The sequence below is a fragment of the Lissotriton helveticus genome, chromosome 1_1 (genome assembly GCF_964261635.1).
Source record: "Lissotriton helveticus chromosome 1_1, aLisHel1.1, whole genome shotgun sequence".
In the NCBI taxonomy this organism is placed as follows: Eukaryota; Metazoa; Chordata; class Amphibia; order Caudata; family Salamandridae; genus Lissotriton; species Lissotriton helveticus.
The window spans coordinates 1413285216-1413310978 of record NC_136057.1 but is presented as its reverse complement, the minus strand read 5'-3'; the positions used below and the strand labels follow the sequence as shown (position 1 = coordinate 1413310978).

Sequence of the window (25763 nt, the reverse complement as noted above, 5' to 3'; positions counted from 1 at the left end):
AAGCTGCGCCTTTTTGAGAAGGACCCCCACCAGAAGTGTATTTATTGTTTATACCCTGATCATGAGGCTGGCAGTTGCAAGTTCTGTAGAACTTTTTCTACTAAGACTCTTAAGGACAGAGAAGCCGTCTTCTCATTTGGCTACAACGTCTAAAGGACAAGGATTCTGCCCTGTCAGATGCAGAGAGTTTTCAATCTGTTCCTTCTTCAGCCTCTAAGCGTGGTAGTGCACAGGATTTTCCATCTCCTTTCCTCAAAAAGAAGAAATTAGCCCTGCCTTTGGCTTCTCTGGTGTCTCCTATCACTCCTACTACCACTACGCCCACGAGACCTGGCTCTCAGGCGTCTTCTACTGCCTCTTGGGGTGTTTCCACGCCTCTTAGAGTTCCGTCGTCGACGGGACCGTCTATGAGCGTTCCGACGACGAGAACCTCATTGTCTGCATCCTCGACGACGGCGCTGACGACGGCATCAGCTTTTACTTCGTCGACAGCATACTGTCATGCCCCGACATCCCTCCGACACTGTAGCTTTAAAAGGAGAATATATAAGACGCGCAGAACAACAGAACTCTGCTTTACGTTCTTGCGTCTAGCTCCTTCCGTTTTGGGTTCCGTTCCAACTAGTTTTGCCTGACTTCCGGTTTCTTCGTTCCTGATTAACTTCCGTTTGGTTGCCTGCCTTCTTTGTGAAGGGTTTAGCTCACTGCCTTCCTCAGTGCCGTTCTGGCTGCATCTGCGGTTGAAGTGACGTCGTTTCTACCGGACGTCCTCTATCCCGTGTGTGGCCGTTTATTGAGCTATTGTCCCACTGTCCCCCTATCCTTGTGATCCGCCCGGCGGCCGGGACTTTTCTCCGCCATCCGGCTGGGCACAGCCTCCCATCTCCATAGCTTTTCTTAGTGCCCCGCCCGGCGGCCGGGTCTACTCTCCACCATCCAGCTGGGCACCTTCTTGATCCCTTTAGAGAGCCAAAACCCTTACCCCTTATTTCCCTAGTGCTTCGCCCGGCGGCCGGGATACTCTCTGCCATCGGCTGGGCACTGCCCATTGGTGTTTTATTATAATCCTCACTTGTTGCTGGTTTACTGTGCACTTCTTCATTCTTCCCTGGACCATATTTACGTTATTTTTTGGGGCTCTTGCGTGGACCATTGTGTGGTGTATATTCAGACCTTCTCTACACAGAATCACGGTAACAGCGCTGTGCGCTGCCTTTCATTATTATTTGGCAGGACCTGCTTGGAAATCATTACACATACACGTCGACGAGAGTTTTTGCCATCCAAGCCTGTCCGTCGACGATTCCCATCACCTCGTCGACGAAGAAGGAATCCTCGTCGACGAAAGTTTCTAGGAAATCTTCGTCGTCGTCGTCGACGACTCCGTCGACCAAGGTATCGTCGACGAAGACTCCGTCGACCAAAGCCCCGTCGACGAAGACTCCGTCTACGGAGGCTCTTCCTGCGTCGACGACTGATCCGTCGACGACTGTTCCGCCGACGACTGCATCGTCGACGACTTCGTCTACGATGGATCGTCCGTCGACGGGGACCCCGACGACGACTCCGTCGACGAAGAGTTCTTCAAAATCATCCTCGTCGGTAGCCAAATCAGTACTGTCGACGATGCCGTCGATGGTGGCACCGGCTTCCTTTGCCTCATTACCGTTAGTGCCTTTGAAGACTTCAGGATCCTCTGCTGATTCCTCCCATCGTCGCAATAAGGCTCCGTGCCAACAGATCTCTGCTCCAGAGCCGCAACCACCTTCTCCAATGTTTGCCACTACATCCGAGCACGAAACTGACTCTGAAAATGAAGGTGACACGTTTGGGGCAGCCCATAGCCCATCTGACTTGATTATCAAATGTCAGGAGTCGGACACTGACGAAGATGGCGGAGACCAAGAGTCTCAACCTGAGGAACAGTTGGTCCAAGTGCCTATGGCTATGATACCGTTAACCGTGATCTCAAATCTCCAACATATGCTGGATGATTACAACCGTCGTTTCCCAGCAACGCCACAAGGTACTCCTGTACCATCTCCTGCTGCCGTTGCACTGCCTCCACCGTCTCTTCCGCCAACGTTACCACCTACGACTTCGTCTCAGGTGCAGACGTCAATCAGAATCCATACTACGGTTTATCCGCACGATGCAGATGATGAGGCGGTCCCAGAACGTGAGGACGGAGAGGTCCCTGACAATTCGGACGAAGATGCAGGCGACCAGGATATGGCAGAGTGGGACGATTATCGAGCACAGACGCCTTCTCCTCAACCAGGGCACTCTGGTGAATCACCTCCTGTAGATATCGCCAATTTTCATCTTCTAACGGATAAAGCGGCTCAGCGTTTCAAATTGCCTAGATCGCAACGTGAGGAGGACTGTTTCCTCTATGATTTTAAAGATAAGCCTTATAAGCAGGTCCACACGATTCCGATCATCGATTTTGTTTGGAAGGAGGGAATTAAACTCATGCAAGCTCCAAACTCGTTGCCTGCTCAAATACCGCGCCTTGAGAAAAAATACAAGGCCCCAACTGGTTCTCCGGCATGCTTGATTTCTCACCCTAAGCCGGACTCAGTGGTAACTTAAGCTGCACAGCGTCGATCCCGGAACCCAGCGTCTCCAATCACCGCACCACCGGATAGAGAGAGTCGACGCCTAGACGCTATTGGCCGCACGTTTTCAACCATGGCTTCCACTTCTGTCCGTGCGGCCAATGCCTTGGCCATTTTGGGACGCTATGACCGGCAGATGTGGTCGGACATATCTGCATTAATAGATCTTATACCTGAAGCTTCCAAGGCGGACGCTCAGCAGATTCTTCATGATGGGCAGAGAGCTTCGGAAGAAATGATCGACTGTGCAGTCGATATTGCTAGTACAGGTTTCCGTCTGCTTGCAAGTGCAGCTGCCCTCCGACGTCAGGGTTGGTTAAAATCCACCTCTTTCCGGCAGGAAGTCCAATCCAAGATACTTGATATGCCGTATGATGGTGAATCGCTCTTCGGTTCTCACATCGATGACGCCTTGGAGTCTATTAAGAAAGACACTGATACGGCAAAGTCCTTGGGTTCGTTGCAAATCCGGAAGCAGTCCTTTCGAGGTGCGCGCGGACGCGGCACCACTTCCAATTTTCGAGGAGGGCAACAATATCGCTCCTACAATCAGGGCAACCAGCGTTACGCATCCACTCAGCAGACTCGTCAGCAGCCCTCCAGACCCTATAGGGGAAAGTCCTCCTATCGCGGCTCCACTCCTAAGCGCCAATTACTTTTGTCATCCCCAAAGTGTTGGAGGTCGAATCTCTCTGTTTTATTCTCAGTGGTCCTCCATCACCTCGGACCGCTGGGTTTTGGACATTGTACGGCGGGGTCATACCTTAGAATTCGTCGAGACTCCTCCTCGTACTCCACCTTTTGGCCCTCCTCCTCCACACCTCGAGGAGCTTTACCATCAAGTCCGTCTTCTTGTTTTAAAGGGTGCAGTCGAAGTGGTCCCGAAACATCAAAGGGGAGAAGGGTTTTACTCTCGATTCTTCCTCATACTCAAGAAGACCGGAGATTGGCGACCCATTCTGGATTTGAGGGCTCTCAGCCAGTTCCTAAAGTGCCAATCTTTCCGCATGCTGACATTGCTGGAAATCCTGCGTCTTCTATCCAGCGAGGATTTCATGACCACCATAGACCTTCAGGACGCGTACTTTCATGTCCCAATTATCGAACAACATCGCCAGTACCTGCGTTTCAAAGTAGGACAAATGCACTATCAGTTCAAGGTCCTGCCCTTCGGGCTGCGATCAGCTCCTGGTGTGTTCACTAAAGTACTGGCCCCTGTGGTGGCTCACCTGTGTCTCCAGGGCGTTCAAATCTTTCCATATTTGGACGATTGCCTCCTCAAGTCTCAATCCCACCATCATCTATGTCAGGACACTCGTCTTTGCCAGCAGGTGTTTCAATCCCTGGGGTTGACCATCAACGTCGAAAAGTCACAGTTGGCGCCTCTGCAAACAAGGAATTTCTTGGGAGCGATCCTAGACACGAAACTTTCAAAGGCGTTCGTCTCGCACGAGCGGCGACAGAAGATCCTTTGTCTGGTCTCCCTCATTCGAAAAAGATAGTCCGTTTCTGTTCGGACGTTAAAGTCATTTTTGGGGATGACATCATCTTGTATCGCACTGATCCCAAATTGCAGATTGCGCACCCTTCCCATGCAGGAGGAACTGGACTTACAGTGGCGTCAGGTCTCCTGGTCTTTCAACGACCTAGTTGCTGTCACGGCCCGCATGAGAAAAAGCTTGCTTTGGTGGGCGCAGCCAACCAATTTGGAGACGGGAACGTCATTCCTCGTTCACGCACCAGATCTCACGCTCACGACGGACGCCTCTCTGGAGGGGTGGGGCGCTCATCTCCAAGGCCTATCCATCAAAGGCAAGTGGACTCCGCCCCAACGCACGTGGCATATCAACAGGCTAGAGTTGATGGGGATCTTCCTAGGGCTCAAGCCATTCCTACCTGTAGTTCACGGGGAGTCAGTGCTTATCCAAACAGACAACACCACCAGCATGCACTACGTGAACAAACAGGGAGGAACCAAGTCTCCACATCTGTCTCGCTTGGCTCAGTCGATCTGGGATTGGGCTCTCCGTCATCAGATCACCTTGACAGCTGTCCATCTGCCGGGCGTGTCCAACATCCTGGCGGACTCTCTGAGCAGGTCCACTTCCTCAACACAGGAATGGGAACTGCACCAGCCGACTCTAGACTTTGTGTTCCACCGATGGGGTCGCCCAGCTCTAGACCTCTTTGCAACACCAGAGAATCGAAAATGCCCGTCTTACGCAAGTTGGCATCCCCACCCCGGGTCGTACGGGAATGCCCTTTTGATCGATTGGTGCGATCTATTCGCTTACGCCGATTCCACTAGTACCGCGGGTGCTGTGGAAATGCGGAGACAGCCCTGCCACATCATATTGATCGCACCTCGTTGGCCCAGACAGGCATGGTTTTCTGAACTGCTTCTGCTGTCCCAGTGCGAGTCCATACCTCTGCGATCCCGTCCAGACCTCCTAACGATGGACAGGGGCCAAGTGTGCGATCCGGACCCCTCCACGCTACAATTGTCGGCATGGAACATGAGCACCTTGAATTCGCAGACTTGAACATATCTCAGGAATGCAGAGACATCCTTGCTCAGGCTAGGGCTCCGTCTGCCATCAAAACTTACAAACTCAAGTGGAAGAGATTCTGTCATTGGTGCGTGGCAGCGAATGTCCATCCCATCCATTCCACTCCGGAGCAGCTTCTTCCGTTCTTCTTAAGCCTCGCTCAGTCCGGACTTTCTCATGCTACCCTGAGAGTTTTCCTAGCTGCAATCTCTCGTTTTCGACACAATGGCTCTTCTTCCCTCTGTTCATCCCGAATCATACGTCAATTCTTCAAAGCGCTCTTCCGCAAGTTCCCACCTGTTCGCCGCCCTCCTCCACCTTGGCACCTCAATATTGTCCTATCTTAACTTATGAAGTCACCATTTGAGCCTATCCATAAGGCGGATATCAAATTCCTCACCTGGAAAGTTGCGCTGCTTTTGGCTTTGACTTCATCTCGTCGCGTGAGCGACCTTCACGCTTTTACTGTCAAGCCGCCTTATCTACAGTTCAAACCTAATGGAGTGGCGCTTCGCACCAACCCCTCGTTCCTACCTAAAGTGCCTACGGATTTTCATCTGAATGAGCCTGTGTTCCTACGAACTTTCTTTCCGGACCCAAGCTCTCCGGCGGAGCAGCGCTTGCATTCTTTGGACATCAAACGATGCCTTAAATTCTACATTGCCAGAACTGCCTCTTTCCGCAAGTCCGATCAACTGTTCATTGCTTATGGACGACTGCGTAAGGGGCATCCAGTTTCCAAACCATCAATTGCCCGTTGGCTTTCTTCAGCTATTACCTTCTGCCATCTACAAGCTGGCAAACCATTGCAGTCTTCAGTGAGGGCTCATTCTACGAGGGCGATGTCTTCATCCACCGCCTTGTTTGCTGGTGTGCCTCTTCATCAGATTTGCCGTGCAGCGACATGGTCCAGCAGGCACACCTTTACCAAGCATTACTGTTTGGATGCCATCAATGAAGCGGATACCGCAGTGGGTCAGGCAATCCTTAGTCATCTTTTCCAATAAGGTGAGCCTCTGTTCCCCCCTCCTTGCTGTTTTTGCTGTGATTGCTAATGATGTTTTACATGACTGTATTATTATTACTGTCTTGGTTTTCCATATGTGCCTAGCAATCTGAGCTCTCGGAGGTTACTGCTTTCTATTCTATTCAAGCATGTGAATCTATGAAAGACACCCCTAATACTGGAGAAGAACAATTGTTACTTACCTGTAAACAGGTGGTTCTCCAGTATTGGTGTCTTTTATAGATTCACATGCGACCCACCCTCCTCCCCTCAGAGGCTCTCTTCTCCTCATGCACTCTTGGTCACTTTGGTGCTACGAAAATCTGAGGGCTTGAGCTTCTGAGGAGAAGGTTCTAGAGGGTGCTGGCGCCTGATTGGCTGCAAATTGGACTAACATAATGACACTAATGTGTTACAAGTAGTTTTTTCTCTTTCAATGCATTCCTATGTAGGAATCATTTTGGAGGTTTTCAGTTGTATTTCCTCTTCTTTTATTATGTACTATGTTTTCATATATATACATATATTTAGCATTATTGCTATTTTATTTACCGTGGGACTCCCACTTTGACGACGGGAAATATTCAAGCATGTGAATCTATGAAAGACACCAATACTGGGGAACCACCTGTTTACAGGTAAGTAACAATTGTTCTTCTAACCCCAGAAACTCAACTACAAAGACCGAATACTTGCCTATTGACCAATAACATAATTTCTCTCCATAGGAATCCAATTACTGTTTTCTCTGAAAAATGGTGTGTGGAGTAGATTTGTATGGAAACCTGAAAAACTACAACTGCAAAACAGATTTTACTTAACATTTCTCTAGGAAATGTCCCAGTGTGATATCTATGCATATCACACTAAGTACAAAAAGTAACTTAAAAAGTAATCTGAAAAGTAATTTCAAGATTTTGACTTACCTATATTTCAATCAACTGCATTCAATTGTAAAACTGCATAAGATTTTGCAAAGCATTTATTTCACTTACCTGTGCCAGGCTTGGCTCTACAAACAAAATAACAAATTAATATTTTGATACAAACAAAGTTCAGTCTTTGAGTGTGTGACATCATTTGTGTGTACAACAAATGCTTAACAATACCCTCTGATAAAGCCTTGCTGCTCCCCCACACTACCATAAATAGAGAGTAAGGTGCTATCTACTTTTACCTCTGCCTACCTTTGGGGTTCCACTGGACTCTGTGCACACTATACCTAATTTTGGTATAGTATATACAGAGCCAGCTTTCTACACCTGAGTACTGCCGCCACCTCTCTTCTGTCCTCTTCTTTTCTGACTCTTGGAAGCACACATGCTACCCAAAGCCAATCACGACCCTGCTGTCACCACCATGACGGCGGCGTCCTGATTGGACTGAGCGCCCTGGTTTTGCACTTAGACAGGGAATGGGAGCCTGTGCGTGTTGTCCACCCGGCTGTGCAAAACAGCTGGGTGGATAACATGCGAAGTGCGCATAACTGTTGGGTCGGCCAAACTGTTATGCGCACTTAGCAAGTGTCCACCACTCCCCCCTGCTCTGGCCAGCCTAGCCCCACCCATAAGCCAGTATGGAAAAATAAAATGATAACTTTACATTATTATCATATTATTTTTCCTTTTTTAACTGCTCAGAGAGCAGTGGTGTGACGCTCCTCCACCTTAGTGGAGGAGCTTCCGCTTGTGTAGACACCCCAGGGAAGGAACCCATTGGTCCATACCTGTCACTCCTGTAACACCCTTAAATCTAGTATTTAGGTGGCACCCCCAGACCCGGAAATCGGATCCCTGACGAACTATTAAGCCCGGTCGCCGAAGAGCCGCCACAGCAAGAAAGAAGGACCAGTGACTGACTGCACCAGCCCTGCTGGCCTGTCTGCTGCCTTTCGCCCTTGCTACAAAAGTCAACCCTGGGAGAACTGCCTGCCAACCATAAAGATCAAGAAACTCCAGTGGACCTGTCCAGAAGAAACCAACGTTTCTGCCCTGAGGAACCGCTTCTGACCCACCTCTGCACCCGATGCCCGAGTCCAAGAGGCCCACTTGTCCTGCGAAAGTTCCCCAGTGATTCTGAGCCAGAGTCTACCATGGCCTGGCCCTTATGGACTCTACCTCGATGCCTGCAACCTCAATTCGAAGGCTCCCCCTGGCCGCGAACTGCCCGGTAAGCTTTTGCCAATGCTAAAGGATACCCCTGAACCAGCAACCCTTGGGGAGCTTGACCAACCATGTCCCTACATCCCCTACCATTAGAACTTATGGGCAGCTGTGGGGTTTTCTTCGTTTGGCCTCTTGGTCTGAGCCTGCAACCTCTTTTCAAAACCAATCTGCCCATTGAATTGCATTAGGCGCATGCCACTGTGTTGCCACTCTACAACCGGCCGCTCATGTGTTGCTGAGGGTGTAAGTTTGATGTTGGCTTGTGGCCCCCACCCGCTTACGTTTACTTTAGGAGATCAATCTGTGACACCGCTTTACTCACCTGAGAAGGGTACCTCAATCACCCCTGTCTCTATTGTTTTACATTGGGTACCCAAACCCGAATTTGACCACTGCACACACCGCCTCTGTGCCGCTGGTGGTGCAATCTTGGTACTAATTTGAACCTTGCCTAGTGTTGACTTGAAATCCCGAAGACTAGATCTGTAAGACATGTACTTACCTGAATAACTGCATTATTGTTTTCCTCCCATTGCTGAACTGAAACATTGCGGTGTCCACTTTTTAAAGTGAAAAGTATTTTTTTTTAAACGTACTTACCTTTTAACGTTAATCTTGGTCTTAAATCTTGAAATAAGTGTTTTTTTCAAAAATTTGTGTGGATCTCCTTTTTGAGATGTCATTTATTTATCAGTGTATGCATAACACATGTCTTGCACTCCTCTGTGTTAGGCTTAAGGCTGCTCGACCATATTATCACGAATAGAGCACTTTGGGTTTACATTGAGCCCTGTACACTTCTGGGGGAATCTCTTCACTCTTTACACAATATAACCAACTAGTGGCATATCACATGAAGAACCAGCTTCCTACAAGATGGAAATTAAATGAGTTTCACTGTTGGAATATAGAAGCACCAAGCATCTCTCTCTGAAATGAAGGACTGCTAGCTTGTTGAGAGCATCGCTGTTTAATTTTTGTATGTTTTTTAATAGCATTGTCTATTTCCATTATTTGTTTTCTAGGTACGAAGTAGCTCCTAGGTCCGACAGTGAAGAAAGTGGCTCAGAGGAGGAGGAAGAGGTACAGGCCATAGCTTGTTTACACTGCTTATAAGTATATTTGCATCTTCCTTATATTCAGACCTTTGTGTTTCTTGCTTGTTGTCAGGGAGGTTTCTGGAAAACCCCTCTTCTTCAGCTACAGGAATAATTTGTATTATGTATTTGGACTAGAAATCTAAGGCAGAATACTCATGATCTGTTTATTTTACTTATACTTCTTACAATGCCTTCTCCTTGAGAACCTCTGAACATGCCGCTTGTATTTTTGGGTGTTTGGGCTCTGAAAGAAATACCTTACATGTCGATAAACAATACAAGATCATTGGCAGAGCTTCAGTGAAATAGCTTGTGCTGCTGTGCATAAATACTGAGAGAAAGGAAATTCCGGGAGTACGTTTTAATTATTCCCAGATTTTCTGCAAACCTGTATCGCCTTTGTGTTGCTTCCTGTGACGTTCGAAACGGAGATTGGTGTTAAAAGCTGACGAAGGAGGCCCTTTCGGACAGATTTATGTTTATTTGTCTGAAACTTTACCAACCCCTCGATATACAATGAACTGACCCTTAGACTGAAAATTATTTATTCTCAAAGGTGGATATATTGAAGAAAAAAATTATCCCATATTTTCTTTTTACTTTGGCAAAGTAAGAATTTATTGGTTTGTGTGTGCCTATGTGGTAAGTACTCATTTTTTTCAGGTTGCTTGTGATTTGTTCTGAAAGTGTAATATCCTTAGTTTATTCATAATAAGGTGTAATACGTTGTTTGACATTCTGGTTGACATCTAAAGGTTTGAGGGCCTTTACTCCAGCAGTTTCTGGGTGTGATTGCTGTGCCACAGTGCAGTTCTGAAGTTTTGTAACAAAGTTTTTCTTTATGTACCTCTGAGAGGACGAAGAGGAAGAGCAGTCTGGTTCAAGCTCGTCTGTGCTGGAGGAAGAGAAGAAGAAAATATCTGATCCGGACAGCGATGAGGTCGCTGAAGGCTATGCTAGACACATTATTGAGTAAGCAGTTCTTTTGCGCTTGTTTGTTACACGCCTGTTCCCATAATAGTTTATCAGCACAGGTTTTTAAAAAAAAAATAATGAGCCCACGCAGACTAACCTTTGCAGGAGAAGCAAACTCCAATAATACCAACATGGGTGACATAGGAGTCTTGACATACGCTCAGCAGTTTGGAAGAATGTGCAAACTTGTCCTCTCTGGGTTCTTTGTTTAAGATCTGATGTATGGTTCTGACTTGTTTGTTTTCAGTTCAGTTATATTCTACAGATAATCATCATGTGAGACTTGAATACCGGAGAGCCACCATTACAAGCAAGTGACACCTATCATCTTCACTCACACAAACCAATTGTGTTTTATTTTTACTTCCTTTAGAAGTGCCAAGCAAGATGTTGACGATGAGTATGGCATGTCACAAGCTGCTCTCCGTGGACTCCAGTCCTACTATGCTGTTGCTCATGCCGTCAGCGAGGCTGTGGAGAAGCAATCCACCCTGCTGGTGAACGGCAAGTTGAAACAGTATCAGGTGAGAGGGGATGAGGTGATCGTTGAGGTCAGAAGCTCTTACATGATCAATTTTATCAACATTTTAATGGGCTCTGTTTTCGAAATGTGTTTTAAATGTGACATTTATTAGGATTTGATCATTTTTTCAAGTTACGTGATGCTATTTTTTTAAAGATATTTATTTGTATCAAGTGTATTCAACATCCAACAAATTTGCCTGCATTGTAAACATATATAGGAAAATCCTGGAGACCCTAGAAGATGTCTGGCTTTTAGGATGTTATCATAGATGTCAGTTCCTTGACTAATGAAACCGACTTTATCTTGATTTCTAAGGGACTGTAGGTCATAATCTACCATACTTGATTTGTCCCCTCTTAGTCCCCCAAAATTGCATTTTTATTTCAGACGATAGAGAGCAAAAATATTTTAATAATGAAAATAAAACTGTACAAGAAATAAAATATGAAACCTGTAAAAACGTTCATGATATGAAAACACACGATTGCTGGTGCAATAGTTTAACTATTTTGAAGCTTGGATATGTAACCACTTTGGGATTTTGTTTGTTGTACCACTGCAGGTTAAGGGTCTGGAATGGCTTGTGTCTCTCTACAATAATAACCTCAATGGCATCCTGGCAGACGAGATGGGTTTGGGTAAGACGATCCAGACCATTGCGTTGATCACATACCTCATGGAACACAAGCGCATCAACGGGCCCTTTCTCATCATCGTGCCTCTCTCGTGAGTAACAATGAAAGTGGCCCAACCCCGAGATGGCGGCTGGGACTCCAACACGCACCAACAATATTAGACAATGTTCATGTTATTTAAACACTTTTACTTGCAACAATTTTTTTCAAGAAAACAAACTTATTTTCATTTTGTTTTCACAAACATATCAAAATAATAGACCGAATCGAGCATAACACAAATACATCAGTATTCCGAATTATACATTTTCAAATGAATTATAACTCAATGCATTTCGGGTCACTGGGTCCCTTCGTCAGGGGATTTCTGTTGAAAAATAAGAAAGCAAGGGAACATTTTCAAACGATGCACAGGAGATGGTGGTCAATTTTGTTAGTATCAGACACACATATACATCATGACAATATTGATAGTGCTACCTTCACCACCTGTGACTTAAGTGTAAAAGTTTGTCAACTCGTGAGTAAGCGTAATTTCCGTGAGAGCATTGATTGTAATTAGTTTCCACTGCTTGCTAGGCCTAGAGAGATGTTTGTGGCCCAGCCTAGTGTGCACTGCATAATGGACTATGTTGAATTACTGCCTCTGCTTTAAATCCAATCCTTCTAGGACAGTAATTCTGGAGGGGTTTACTATTCTTGTGTAGAGGTTTAATATATGCTGTAGGTACATTAGAATGGTGTCCAAGTCGTTGTTTATGAAGCCTGTGGAACATGGTGTTCCCATTCATTCTTATTGTGCTTTCGAACGTTGTTGTCTTTTTTGTGTCAACTTTGCCAAGCCCCTGAGCCTGTAGGGTAATCATGTGTTTTGGTTTTGGGATTGACGGATTCTGGGCTGTCACTCTCTCTGAAAGTCTTTCATGTGCCTTCTCTGCTTTTCCATGAGGGACTCAGAAAGCTTACTTAGCTCCTATGTTCTTAGCAACTTTGAGTTGCTGTTTTTCACAGTTTTAAGTGTTAAATGCTATTACTTTAGGCTGTAGTATCTTTTTTGTAGCATTTTATTTTCCCACATTTTTTCTGTGTTGGAATAGGGCCCCACTATTCTTAGATGCTTGTGTCATGAAAGTGACAAACACCAGTCCTGCACCTGTTTACAAAATTTTAGATGTGCTTCTTTGCAAAGAATAACTGTGTTTGTGCAGCCAGCTACTACGTAGATGTAGCAGTAGCCTCTGAAGCAAGTCTGTATTACAATAATTCGTTAAAACACCTGTGGTACTGTGCTGGCGAGCATCTTCTATCCAGATGGCATGCAATGACAAATCCTGTGCAATGGCTCTGCATTGAAGGATGAAACAACATGGTGTCCAAAGTACATGCCGAACAGGATCTTCTAGTACGCCTTAGCAGATAGAATACATTTGGGGAAAAAAAGTGGGGCAGTTTAAGGCGGGGCTATGATGTCAGCCTGTTCATGTAAGACACAGCAAGAGTTTGCGAGATTTGTGTTAAAAAACGTTTTTAATTTGTGAAAAAAAGAAGAGAACTTTTTAGATCTGATCACTATTCTTTTGTGGGGTGGTTGCCAACCAATGGAGACCAGTCTCACTCTGACATATGTAGTTCACTATCCATCTGCAGCATCACCCAATTCCACCCTGCCTTCGGTTACACGAGTGGGCCTTGGGGAGCAGACCACTAATGAAATAGCCCTCTGCCTACTATCTTTGTTGTTTAAAGGTTAAATAATTTCAGGCTGGCAAAATCTTGTTACAGCTAAAGAGTGTTTGTTTCCGCTTCTTGAAATTTGTTGCCCCTTATCTTCCAGAACGCTGTCCAATTGGGTGTACGAATTCGATAAATGGGGCCCATCTGTGGTGAAAGTATCGTACAAGGTGAGAGTACTATTGCAGGCCTGACACATCAGAGGCTATCCTTGTTCTTTCATGCAAGGACTAGCCATGGCTCTACTAGCATTCAGTGATTTCATTTGAGATTTTACCAGGCATTTTAAGTTGGTTAACCACATCAATGCTACAGCAATTCTCCCTCTATGCTGAAAGTGCTTCAAATCCATGGTTCATGACGAGCTCAGCTCGTCATGAGCACACAAGCAGTGTACTGCATGACGAGCTCAGCTCGTCATGAGCATGGAAGGGGTTAATATTGCAGTTTAGCAGTGAGACTTCGTGCCCTATTTTCTAGCATTCTCCCATATAAGATTTACATTGTGTTGGAACTGAATTATGATGTAAGGTTTGTGTCCACCTGGAAGTAGCTGTATACAAGTAATAACTGCTGTAATTTGTTTTCTCCCCATTTGCTAGGGCTCTCCAGCAGCGCGGAAAGGATTCGTCCCTCAGCTCCGAAGTGGAAAGTTTAATGTCTTATTGACTACATACGAATACATTATTAAAGACAAGCAAATTTTGGCAAAGGTGAGTAAGTGCTCTTTGCACACTTTTAGCTGTTAGGAAGACTGTTGTTAGGCGGACTAACTCCTTGGTGGTTCCACATTTTTTATTTGGACCAACAGTGATGTATTTCCGTGTATTGCCCACAAGAAATTGAAAGGTCGTTTTCTCATGTTGCGATTGTTTTTCTTGGTGGTTTATCTGAATTTGTTTTTCTTGGTGGTTTATCTGAATTTGTGTTATCTGTCCTCTTGTTCCTGTACAGATCCGTTGGAAGTACATGATAGTTGATGAAGGCCACAGAATGAAGAACCACCACTGTAAGCTAACGCAAGTCCTCAACACACACTACATTGCTCCCCGACGACTGCTGCTGACTGGTACACCCCTTCAAAACAAGCTTCCTGAGCTCTGGGCGCTGCTCAACTTCCTCTTGCCCACCATCTTCAAAAGCTGCAGCACCTTTGAGCAATGGTTTAACGCGCCCTTTGCCATGACTGGAGAAAAGGTATTAAGAAAACATCTCTATGTACACTGTGTTTGTAGGACTATGGGAGCAGTCCCAGTTGTTTGCATTTGCCTTCTGGTCACACCCAGTGTTTATCCAGGGTGATGCATGGATAACATAGGAATCTTACATCAAGGATCACAGTAAATCTGAGTTCAAATATGCCACAGTAAGACATTTTGACAGTGAGGTGCCCTGGTACAATATGGATTTTCAGGAAGCACTTTATCTCATAAATTCCCACATTGTTTTATCTCCAGTGCTTTAGAATAAAGGACTTTATGTAAAATAACTCTGGTACAAAATTTTGGTTGATATTTGTGACTAGTATTTTTGCGACCATTGTGAAAGTGTGCAAACCAAACTATATACTAATAGGTTGGTCCACAAAATTTCAAACCATAGTGTGTTGCATTCTGACTTACTTTATCAGGATTCATGGGATAGGTCTTAAATTGTAACTCATTACAGTTGGTAGCCTGCTTCAGCAGATCACCATGTCTGGGATCGCTTTTTACATGCAGCCGCTTTCCTTAATTAAAGCAGGACTGTGTTTAAAAAATAAATAAATATATATATATATATATATATATATATATATATATATATATATATATATATATATATATTGATACGTAGGCAAGAAAGTAATAGATGTTTTGAAGGGGCACCTACAACAGGACCCTTCGAAATAGCGATTCCTTATTCATTTTTAAATCCATTTTAGGAGTTACAAAATTATGTAATGAGTTAAGTACATTGTAAAAATAATTTTTTGCCTGCAAACCTCAAATCGGGACATTTGAAACCATAAAAATGCTTTACAGCAGGGATCTCTGCCAGGAGGACATTGGCATATATTAGGCTTTTGCTGCACATGCAAAACCTGTCTTAGCAAGTAATGCAAGGCATGGGTATGGCAGGACCGAGAATCCTAATATAATTAGTTACCTGCTGATAATTAAACATACTCTGGACAATCAACCTAGGACCTCATGAGCACTATATTCTTATTATATTCTCTGACCACTATCAAACATTCAGGACAACTCTTAAAGACATTGGTCTCCAGGCACATCCTGATTGCTGACAATTGAACTCAACCTACTCCAGTATGCAGCGATGGTCTCTGCGTCCTGTAGCATTTGCCGCTTACATGCACTCTAACACCATAACACTGATAGTCCAGCACACCTCCTCTTATGGATTTATCTTTCATTAATTGGAGAGTTTTTCGCCATGTTTTCCCTGTTTGTATTGTTTCTTCTTTCTTTCTTGTGAGCATACCCCCACTGATCTTGTCACTCCTTTTCATACAGGTGGATCTAAATGAGGAAGAAACCATCTTGATTATTCGGCGCTTGCACAAAGTGCTGCGTCCCTTCCTTCTGAGACGGTTAAAGAAGGAGGTAGAAGCACAGTTGCCAGAGAAGGTAAGAAATGGGTACTTTTAAAATCTGATTAGAGTCCTTTTGAACTCTGGTAGAAACATATTCTTGTGTGAGGCAATTGAGGGGCAGTAGTTGTTCAGTAAGTGCGGATATTGTTTGCCTTCTCTCTGCAGGTGGAGTACGTCATCAAATGTGACATGTCAGCTTTGCAGAGAGTACTGTATCGACATATGCAGGCCAAGGGAGTGCTGCTAACCGATGGCTCCGAGAAGGACAAAAAGGTTTGTCAAATCTGTTTACATGGCAATTAATATCCTCTTCCTTGCCCAGGGAGTACTAGGGCCTCTATCGAAAGGTTGAATAAAAACACATTAGGTGTTCAAGAGACTCCTAAGCCCGTGCAAGATAGGAGATCAGAGTGATGCTGAGTGCAAGGAGGGGGGTGAAGTGGGGGGCGAGGGGGGTCAGAGAAATTTGGAAGACTACAGGGGGCCTACTTTCAATTTGGCCTTTTATGAATAGGAGAGGCTTTTTTCCCAACTGATTCAAGCTGCCAGACATAGGCATAATAAACCCCTGAAGAATGATACAGAGTTAATGATGACTGACGGGACTTGAGAGGATTGCTGTTACTTTGCTGACTGGTGACTTCAAAGGACTGTAAAGGGCTTTTCCAACTGAGGGTAGAGGGATTTTGGAAAGCTGTGGGGAACAATGTCAGGACAGGGAGACCCCAAGTTACCACTTACTTCTCCACATCAAATAAAAGTAGGAAATATATCACGGGATAAAGCACTTTAGTAATATCTGTTAACATAACACTCATCCTAGCTTTGGGGCAGTTGCATACTGAAAGCAAGCTGGACTTTGCAAGACTTGGTGATTCAGGCAACTGAAGATAAACCCTAGATGGTTCTTCGGATTTGAAGGGAAGTAAAGCCTTACGGGTCTGGCAGTCACACTGCCAGGGAAGAGAAGCAGAGAGCGCAGGAAAGTCTGCTGACTGATTCAGGACACTGCTCTCCTTCCCTCCCCCTGCAATACGTTCTATTGACTAAAGATGGTTACTATTCCAGTCAACTCCGAGTCTGGAGAAGCCCCAGAGTACTGTCAAGTGATCTCAAGAAAGACACCAGGGGATTCTGCCAAATGCGTCTAGAAACATTCCCAATCACTCTGTTGACTGATGATGGTAAAGAGCTCAGCAGATTCTATCGAGGACTCGAAAGGTCCTAGATGGCACCCAACTGGGTCTCTGCCGATCTAGGTTAAGAGAGACCCCATGTGACTGCTGAACTAGGTTGGGGAGAACCTAAACCTAGACCTGGTGAAGGAATGATGCCCAGGCTTCTTTGCTGAATTGGGCAGAAGATATCCTCACTAGGCTTCTTTGACTGAGGACAGAAACACCCTGTGACACACCCACCCAGTCTGCACTAGTGTCCCGCTTGCAGGCTATTGAGTGCTGAATAAGCGTAAATTAAATTCACCATTGTTCCTGTTTCCTCACAACTCTATTGAATACCACTGCTCTCTTTTTTACCCCATTTGGGAGGTTCTGCCATCAAGATATTCCGCCAGTGTCGAGCGCAAGCCCAGTTTTACAGCGTTAATCTTTCTGGATTCACTATGCTGTGCATTATTCGGCGGTCTAGTGGTTGGGTCCGGAATCGTAGTATTTTTTTATTTTTTTTCGTAACCCAGGTGGGCGTCGACGTCCCACCATTTGGTGTCCTCCCGTGACGTTGGCGCGCTTCCCCCGGAAGCTCCCACCTTTGGCTACCATCTTCAGATTCTTTTTTCCGCCGTTGGGTCTGGATCGTCACCGAGAGGTTCCAGAGTTTTTGGAAAAAAAGGAGAAAATAAAGCAGAAAACCGCAGAGAAAGTTGGAGAATACATCTCGCAATCAAGAACACAGAGCCGGGACGACGAACAAGTAGAGGAACATACAAAACTTTGACATCCAACGGAGAATGCGCAAACAGAGGTCCCCCTGAGCGCAGGAATGGACAAAACACCTTTCAAATTCTGCCATAATTGCCACCACAAGTACGTGCAGAAGGACCAGCACCCAGTTTGCAACCTCTGCCTGCCAATTGACCACGAAAGCAAGGATTGCAACGCCTCTCGGCATTCACCCCGAAGACCCTTAGCGTAAGAGATAGAGGAGAGCCAACTACCACATGCAAGGCCAAGGTCAACGTCTGTCGCTCCGGAACTTGGTCCTCTCCAGTGGAGAAGAGGACAACATCACTGAGGGACCTGAGAACTACACGGTCGTAGAGACCGATATGAAGTCGACAAAGGAGGTAAGAGAGACGTCGACCCCTAAAACCCAGACAGACTATCGAAAATCAGTCAAAGTCCTCGAAAGGAGCACTGGCGCCGAAGCAATGGACTGCCACAGCTGCATCCAAGGACAAACAGCGAAGCGGCTCCTACTAAAAGGACTCCCAGTCGATGAAAACCCAAGACAAACCTTAGTTGTCGAAACACGTCCCCGAAAAGGCACGCTCGAGGACGAAGGAAAAAGAGCCGAGGGCAACTTCGACATTGAAGAGACCTGCCGAAACACTCGACGCCGAACAGGCCGCCGAAATGGAGAGGAAAAAGAGAAGGCTCAAGGCCGAAATGAACAGTATCCTCCAGAGAAAGAAAGATTTAGACGAACGGATGAGAAGATATACCATCCCTTCGAAGCCCACGACGATTGTCGAAGTAAAGGTCGAAGAGGGGTAAGATGCCGAAGAGCTGCTGAAAACTCCGGAACCCGCAGATCAGCAGGATTGTAGGAAGGTGGCTACCTGACTATGGTTACCCCAGATTTTTTGCCTTGTGTTTAGCTGGTATTTGACTTAGTTGGCCTGGTTCCCTGCTAATCAGGGCCCCAGGCTATCTGCTCTCTCTGTAAAATGGATTCCATGTACCCTAGGTACATACCACAATTGGAAATGGACTCCTTGTCAGCCCCTGTACCATGCACTATAGGTGCTCAGGGCATAGGTGCCACCAAGGCCTACCAGGGGCTGCAGCATATCTTTTGCTACCCCTGGCTGGTTCTTAAATTGACACAACTGGCTGATCACTCAGCTGGCTCAAGGTGGTGTAATCACCTCTTGCTTAGATATAGTATACCTATATCTAAACCTATATCTGGACACATATAAACCTGTGAGCCACTCCTATGGAAGGCCTTATCAATCCTGGAGGCAGAGTGCGTGGTTTAATGTGAGATGGAGCTCTAGCATGAGCTGAGCCTGTCTGCAGCTGTCGGGAACCAATCCCTAAGCTGTTTCAGGATAATGCCATACCATATACTATTAAGTGCATTATAATCCTCGCGGTTATATAGCAACTTTGGTTTGGCTTTATCAAAACATGTCGTGTAAGGTGTCATACGATTTGGAATACTATCCCCTCGCCAGTTCTGGCGACGGGGATAGCATTCCACCCCTCTAGAGGGAGAAGACATGTTACTTTGCTGAAATGCGGTTAATTTCTAAAAGAGCCTCAGATCCACAAAATGGATGCTTCTGCCACAGACACAAGTCTGACCCCCTGAAGCTGACCGAAACTCAGCCAAGGGGGCCTGGACAAAGGGTTTCCTGTCGCAGGGAGGTATCACACCACCCCAGACAGGAGTTAGTGGATTGTAGCAGGGAGGTTTGAAAGAAACCAGACACTGCATGGGGAGCACAAGGCTGCCCCTTGCATAATCCGGTCAAACCGGTTCTGGGGCACACCAGCCCCAGTCCCAGCGCGGCCTGGATCAAAGGAAAGGGGTGTATCCACCCCCTTCCTGGGTCCCACCCATAGGAGGGGACCTAGCAGGTAATCCAGCCCAATCTTCCAGTTCTGCGTGGATTGCTTTTGCCAAGTGTTTGTTGCATTGGTGCATGCGTGTGCTTTCAGCACTGCACCCGAATCCCGCGGGCTTTTCCCGACTTCAGCATTGCTTGTCCCGACTGCTCCCAGCGATTCCCTAGGCCCTAGGCCTAACCACTGTTCGATTGGTATCTCTTATACCACTTTCTTAATATATGGTCTGAGTGGCCCCTCGCCCTCATCCATAATTGTGCAACTTTGTATGTTATACTGTGCTTTTGATTTAACGCTTGTGCCCCTTTGTTCATAAAGAATACTGGGGATTATTGTAAGTAATACATATATTTTTATAATATATACTTGTGTGGTGTCCTTTCATTTGATATTACAATTCTGTGATTGGTAAAACAGCTCGCTTAACACGACCTCTTGAGTTAAGCCTTTAAGGCTGCTTAGTCTATGCTACCATTAAGATAGCTTGTCTACAAGGTTGACTTACAACCAGACACCATAAGGGAAAGCTTGGACTGATACAAGGTGGTTCCAGAATTGGAAACATCATATATCAGGTCAACTTCTCACATTGGTGTGCAGCGGTGCAGATTTGAGCTTGCTGTTGTTTTACCATTGCAATCTTTTTATCAAATTGAAAGATCACATCAAGTACCTTAGGTACATATAAATCAAAAGCTTAGCATATTAAGTTCTACTGAACTTAGTAGTTGTAGATTAAAGGGATTAGCACACCCTGACTACAACTCACTAGCAAGGTACAGTAGGAAAACACTTAGTGTAGGTAAGTGCACCACTTACACCTCACTAGCAGTCATGTCTGGCACAGGTGAGACTCCAAGCTCTCTGCCTGTGACAGTTGACCTTACCAAGGCAACTTCCAGCTATGAGAAACTTAGCCACAAAGACTTGTGTGCCTTGTGCATATCAAGAGGGCTAAAAAGGGGCAGAGGTCCCACCATTCCAACCCTGATAGCCATTCTAGAACAGGATGACTTAGCTAAGGCGAGTACAGCTCCCCTAGATTCAGGAGATGGAGTGAACCCCCCTGTAACTGATACCACTCCAGAGGAGGAAGAAGAAGAGGTGGAAGAGGAGGAGGAGGACTCAGATGTAGAGGACCCTGAAAATCAGGATCAGAGGGGTAGCCAGGTTATAGTTGCCAGGCTTAACCAGGCCAACTTAAAGCTACTGGGGAATGGAGAGGGCCAGCACCTCCCCAGATCCCAAAATATCATTCTCCCAGGCAACAGAAGAGTGAGATCTCCATCAGTGGACTCTCATATTTCTAGTGCCTCAAGAGAATCTCAGAGAGGAATGACTTCTTCTCAGAAGATAGAACATAGAGCCAGGATGAGGGCTGTCAAACTCCAAATAGAGAGGGAGGAGGTAGCCCTGGCTCAAGCTAGACTTGCCTTGGCAAGAGAGCAGAAAATGTGTGGCTTAGATGCCACTGGTGGCAGCAATATTCCTAGAGAGAAACCCAGGTCCTATGATAGTAGAAACCTGACAAAGATTGTGCCCCCCTACAAGGAAGGGGATGACATCCACAAATGGATGACTGCTCTTGAGAGAGCCTGCATGGTACAGCAGGTTCCTCAGGATCAGTGGGCTGCAATTTTATGGTACTCCTTTTCAGAGAAAGGGAGAGATAAGCTCCTCACTGTTAGACATGAGGATGCAAACAATTACAATGTCCTGAAGAGTGCTCTGATAGATGGGTTTGGCTAAACCACTGAACAATAGAGGTTAAGGTTCAGAGACACCCAGAAGACACAGACTCAGGACTGGGCTGATTTTGTAGATTGTGCTACAAAGGCTCTGGAGGGTTGGCTACATGGCAGCAAAGTACATGACTTCACAGGATTGTATAATTTGATTATGAGGGAGCAGATCCTAAGTAATTGTCAGAACCAGCTCTTACACCAGCACCTGGTGGACTCAGATTTGACTTCTCCCCAAGAATTGGGAAAGAAGGCAGATAAATGGGTCAGAACCAGGATTAGGCCTAAGAATCAGGACAGTAACCAGAAGAAGGAGTCTACCAAGCCTCAAGAAAAGGGTGGGGATAAAAGTAAGGAAAAGACTTCCCCAGGGCCCCAAAACGCCAAGAATGGAGGTGGGTCCCAAGACACTTCTTCAACTCAGAAAAAGCCTTATTGTCATGTCTGTAAACACGTTGGGCATTACAAAACAGACAACTGTTGTCCCCATAATGGCAATAAAGAGAATATACCTCCAAAGCCAGTTCCAACACCTCCTGTTACTGTCAGCAGTAATCCCCCAGGAAGTGGGAGCACACCCAGGAATCTGGGTGGGTTTACTTTTGGAGCACAGGTGGACCCTGGCCTATCCAGGTCCCCATCACCAAATCTTGTTTATGAGACTGGCATGGGGTTTGCCAACTTCTCTGATTGCCCAAATACCTTGAGCAAATATAGACAAGAACCCATCATCAATGGTTTGAAAGTTGAAGCTTTTAGAGACACAGGGGCTAGCATCACCATGGTGGCTGACTGTATAGTCCCCTCTAAACAACTTTTACCAGGTGCCACATACCAGGTAACAAACATTGATGGAATCCAAACAAATCATCCCATGGCAGTAGTAAGTCTCAGCTGGGGAGGTGTCACTGACCCAAAGAGAGTGGCAGTGTCACCAAACTTGCCTGTAGACTGCCTACTTGGTAATGATTTAGAAATCTCAGCCTGGGCTGAGGTTGAACAGGAAACCCATTCTAGAATGGTAAATTCCAATGGAAAGGTTAGTGGGGCTGTAATGGCTACAGCCCCAATTCAAGATGTCCTTCCTGAAAAGGTTGGTAGGGCTGAGCAACTCTCTGCCCCATCTTTAGCAAAAGCTCTTCCTGAACAGAATAGCAAAGCTGTTATGATAACCGCAGAAACACAAACTGAGTCCCCTCCTGAAAAGGTTGGTGGGGCTGTGATGGCCACAGCCCAAACTCAAACTGATATGTGTGTTGTGAAGCCTGAAATGATGGATAACTCCACACAAACTGAGAGCACAGAGGGGGACGAGAAATCTCCCCCTCACCAGACTTTAGGAAAGGATCAGCCTCCTCAGGGAACTGATCTTACCCCTGATGAAGGAACTGCCCCAGAGGTGGTTGGGCCTAGCCTGACAGAGCCTCTGATGTCAGTGGACCCTTCTCAGGTGGGACCCAGTCTGGAGCAGGTAACCTGCCCCTCTCTACCTTGCCTTAGTCCGCCCAGGGCTGCAGAGGACAAGAAGGACAGTGAGACCCAGAGGGCCCCCTGTCAAATAAAGCACCCCCATCAACAGATTAGGGGCACCAAAACTAGTAGCCCTAGTGAAGTGAAAACTTTAAAAACTCCTGAGGGAGCCCCCTTAAAAACAGTTAGGGACCTTCCACAGATGGATTCTGTTGGACACAGCCAAACCTGGGACCCAGAGGGCCCAAACCTGAACTGTCCCTCCAGCAAGCCAAACAGAGGGACCCAGCCTCCAGCTTTAGGTAGCCAGAGGTTGACCCTGAGAGCCCAGTGCAACTCAGTTGAAGAAAGAAAGGCACACATGGTGGAAGATAATTGGAGGAAGTTGAGCCCTAAATTAGTGGAGCCTCACTTCAATACTCCATATCCAAACCAGCCTTTAACTTTGCATAAACACACCCAAGGTAGTGATTCCCTATGGTGGAGACCCTCTAATACCCCAAGGGTGAGGGACTGCTTAGTGGACCATGAGACAGGGGGTACCCATGCTAGTGCAGGTACTTCCTTATATGGCCACTCAGGCAATATAGGCTTACCTGGCCAAGGATAGCCTTATCTCCTTTCGTTGGGGGGGGGGGGGGGGGGGGGGGCGGGGGGTTGGGGGGGTTATGTAGGAAGGTGGTTACCTGACTATGGTTACCCCAGATTTTTTGCCTTGTGTTTAGCGGGTTTTTGACTTAGTTGGCCTGGTTCCCTGCTAATCAGGGCCCCAGACTATCTGCTCTCTCTGTAAAATGGATTCCATGTACCCTAGGGACATACCACAATTGGAAATGGACTCCTTGTCAGCCCCTGTACCATGCACTATAGGTGCTCAGGGCATAGGTGCCACCAAGGCCTACCAGGGGCTGCAGCATATCTTTTGCCACCCCTGGCCGGTTCTTAAATTGACACAACTGGCTGATCACTCAGCTGGGGCAAGGTGGTGTAATCACCTCTTGCTTAGATATAGTATACCTATATCTAAACCTATATCTGGACACATATAAACCTGTGAGCCACTCCTATGGAAGGCCTTATCAATCCTGGAGGCAGAGTGTGTGGTTTAATGTGAGATGGAGCTCTAGCATGAGCTGAGCCTGTCTGCAGCGGTCGGGAACCAATCCCTAAGCTGTTTCAGGATAATGCCATACCATATACTATTAGGTGCATTATAATCCTCGTGGTTATATAGCAACTTTGGTTTGGCTTTATCAAAACATGTCGTGTAAGGTGTCATACGATTTGGAATACTATCCCCTCGCCAGTTCTGGCGACGGGGATAGCATTCCACCCCTCTAGAGGGAGAAGACATGTTACTTTGCTGAAATGCGGTTAATTTCTAAAAGAGCCTCAGATCCACAAAATGGATGCTTCTGCCACAGACACAAGTCTGACCCCCTGAAGCTGACCGAAACTCAGCCAAGGGGGCCTGGACAAAGGGTTTCCTGTCGCAAGGAGGTGTCACACCACCCCAGACAGGAGTTAGTGGATTGTAGCAGGGAGGTTTGAAAGAAACCAGACTTTGCATGGGGAGCACAAGGCTGCCCCTTGCATAATCCGGTCAAACCGGTTCTCGGGCACACCAGCCCCAGTCCCAGCGCGGCCTGGGTCAAAGGAAGGGGGTGTATCCACCCCCTTCCTGGGTCCCACCCATAGGAGGGGACCTAGCAGGTAATCCAGCCCCCCAGATTTAAATAAGAGTGGGAGCAGTGCCAATGCACTTCAGATTATCCTGATGAAACATAAGAAACGAAACTCTGGACCCTTCGACATCCTACTCAACGTAGAAGACTGAAGAATCTCCCTTGTGGTCAAGGAGTGACCACCCTGTGCAAACAGGCACCATCCAGCACCTCGACGTCTGCTTTGTTGCAGTTCCCGCCGGAACTCGAGCGACAGAGATCGACGAGATCAAGCTTGCCTGCCTTCTAACAGCCCGATCCACAGTCCCTGCAGAGCTGAGACCCGTGGAGGCGACCGGAAGCGTGGGGCACGCCATCTTGAAAAGACCACGAGACGCTGACCGTGCAGCCCACGAGTGACCCTCGAAGCTGTACACCGGGGTTTGAGAAGCCCCAACCCTGAGCCACTCTTGCACCGAAGTTCAGCCCTCCACACTCGACGAGTGCTGCGTGCGGCCCTTCTGCTTCTTTTGGCTCAACGCGTTGGCCCGGTCACTTGCCAGCTGGCTTGTGGCCCCTGTGCCGACGAAAACCGAAATACAACTTGTGATTCTGGTTGCTCCAGATTTACACCAGCTCCCCTGAAAAGGAGCCCCCACTCTGACCCTCCTGGTCCGAGTGAGAAGCAATCTTCCAGTTCTGCGTGGATTGCTTTTGCCAAGTGTTGTTTGCTCCAATCTTGAAGCCGACAGCGCCGACGGCGAGAGCCTTCGTGGGACAGATCGTGACCCGCTCCTAGACGTCGTAGATGCCCCAGAGCCCACGTGACAGCGGGGAGAAGCTCCTCGACAACCACCTGATTGCGCCCGACATTGCCTGGTTCCACCCTGGTCACTGCTGAGTGACCCAGACTCTGTCCCCTCTGCTTTCAGGTACTTTTCGACCTCGATCCACCCTTGGATCCCACCGGACACTTCTCCTTCACAGTGCCTGCAGCCTCTTCAGCTTCAAGCACCAAGAACCAGCGTGACGAAACCCGACACTACTTCGACCCTGTGCACTCGCTTCCTGTGGGTGAGGTAACATTGCAACGCCGGTGTTCCCACACTGGTACACACCTCTAGGGTCTGTGTCTTAAGTTTTGTCTTTCTAGGTTCAGCGGAAGTGTCCT

The 25763-nt window shown here is 46.7% G+C and overlaps 1 protein-coding gene across 5 annotated transcripts in view; it reads left to right on the top strand.

Annotated features, from left to right (window-relative positions):
- The window catches only part of SMARCA4 (SWI/SNF related BAF chromatin remodeling complex subunit ATPase 4), a 778095-nt gene that overhangs the window by 166982 nt on the left and 585350 nt on the right, over positions 1-25763 (top strand). For all 5 annotated transcript variants that reach the window (XM_078684950.1, XM_078684957.1, XM_078684972.1 and 2 more), the window contains exons 13-21: positions 9367-9424; positions 10298-10413; positions 10790-10940; positions 11505-11668; positions 13412-13478; positions 13911-14021; positions 14263-14505; positions 15825-15938; positions 16070-16177. In XM_078684950.1, coding sequence (XP_078541076.1) covers positions 9367-9424; positions 10298-10413; positions 10790-10940; positions 11505-11668; positions 13412-13478; positions 13911-14021; positions 14263-14505; positions 15825-15938; positions 16070-16177 — 1132 coding nt within the window. The remainder of the gene's footprint in view (positions 1-9366; positions 9425-10297; positions 10414-10789; positions 10941-11504; positions 11669-13411; positions 13479-13910; positions 14022-14262; positions 14506-15824; positions 15939-16069; positions 16178-25763) is intronic.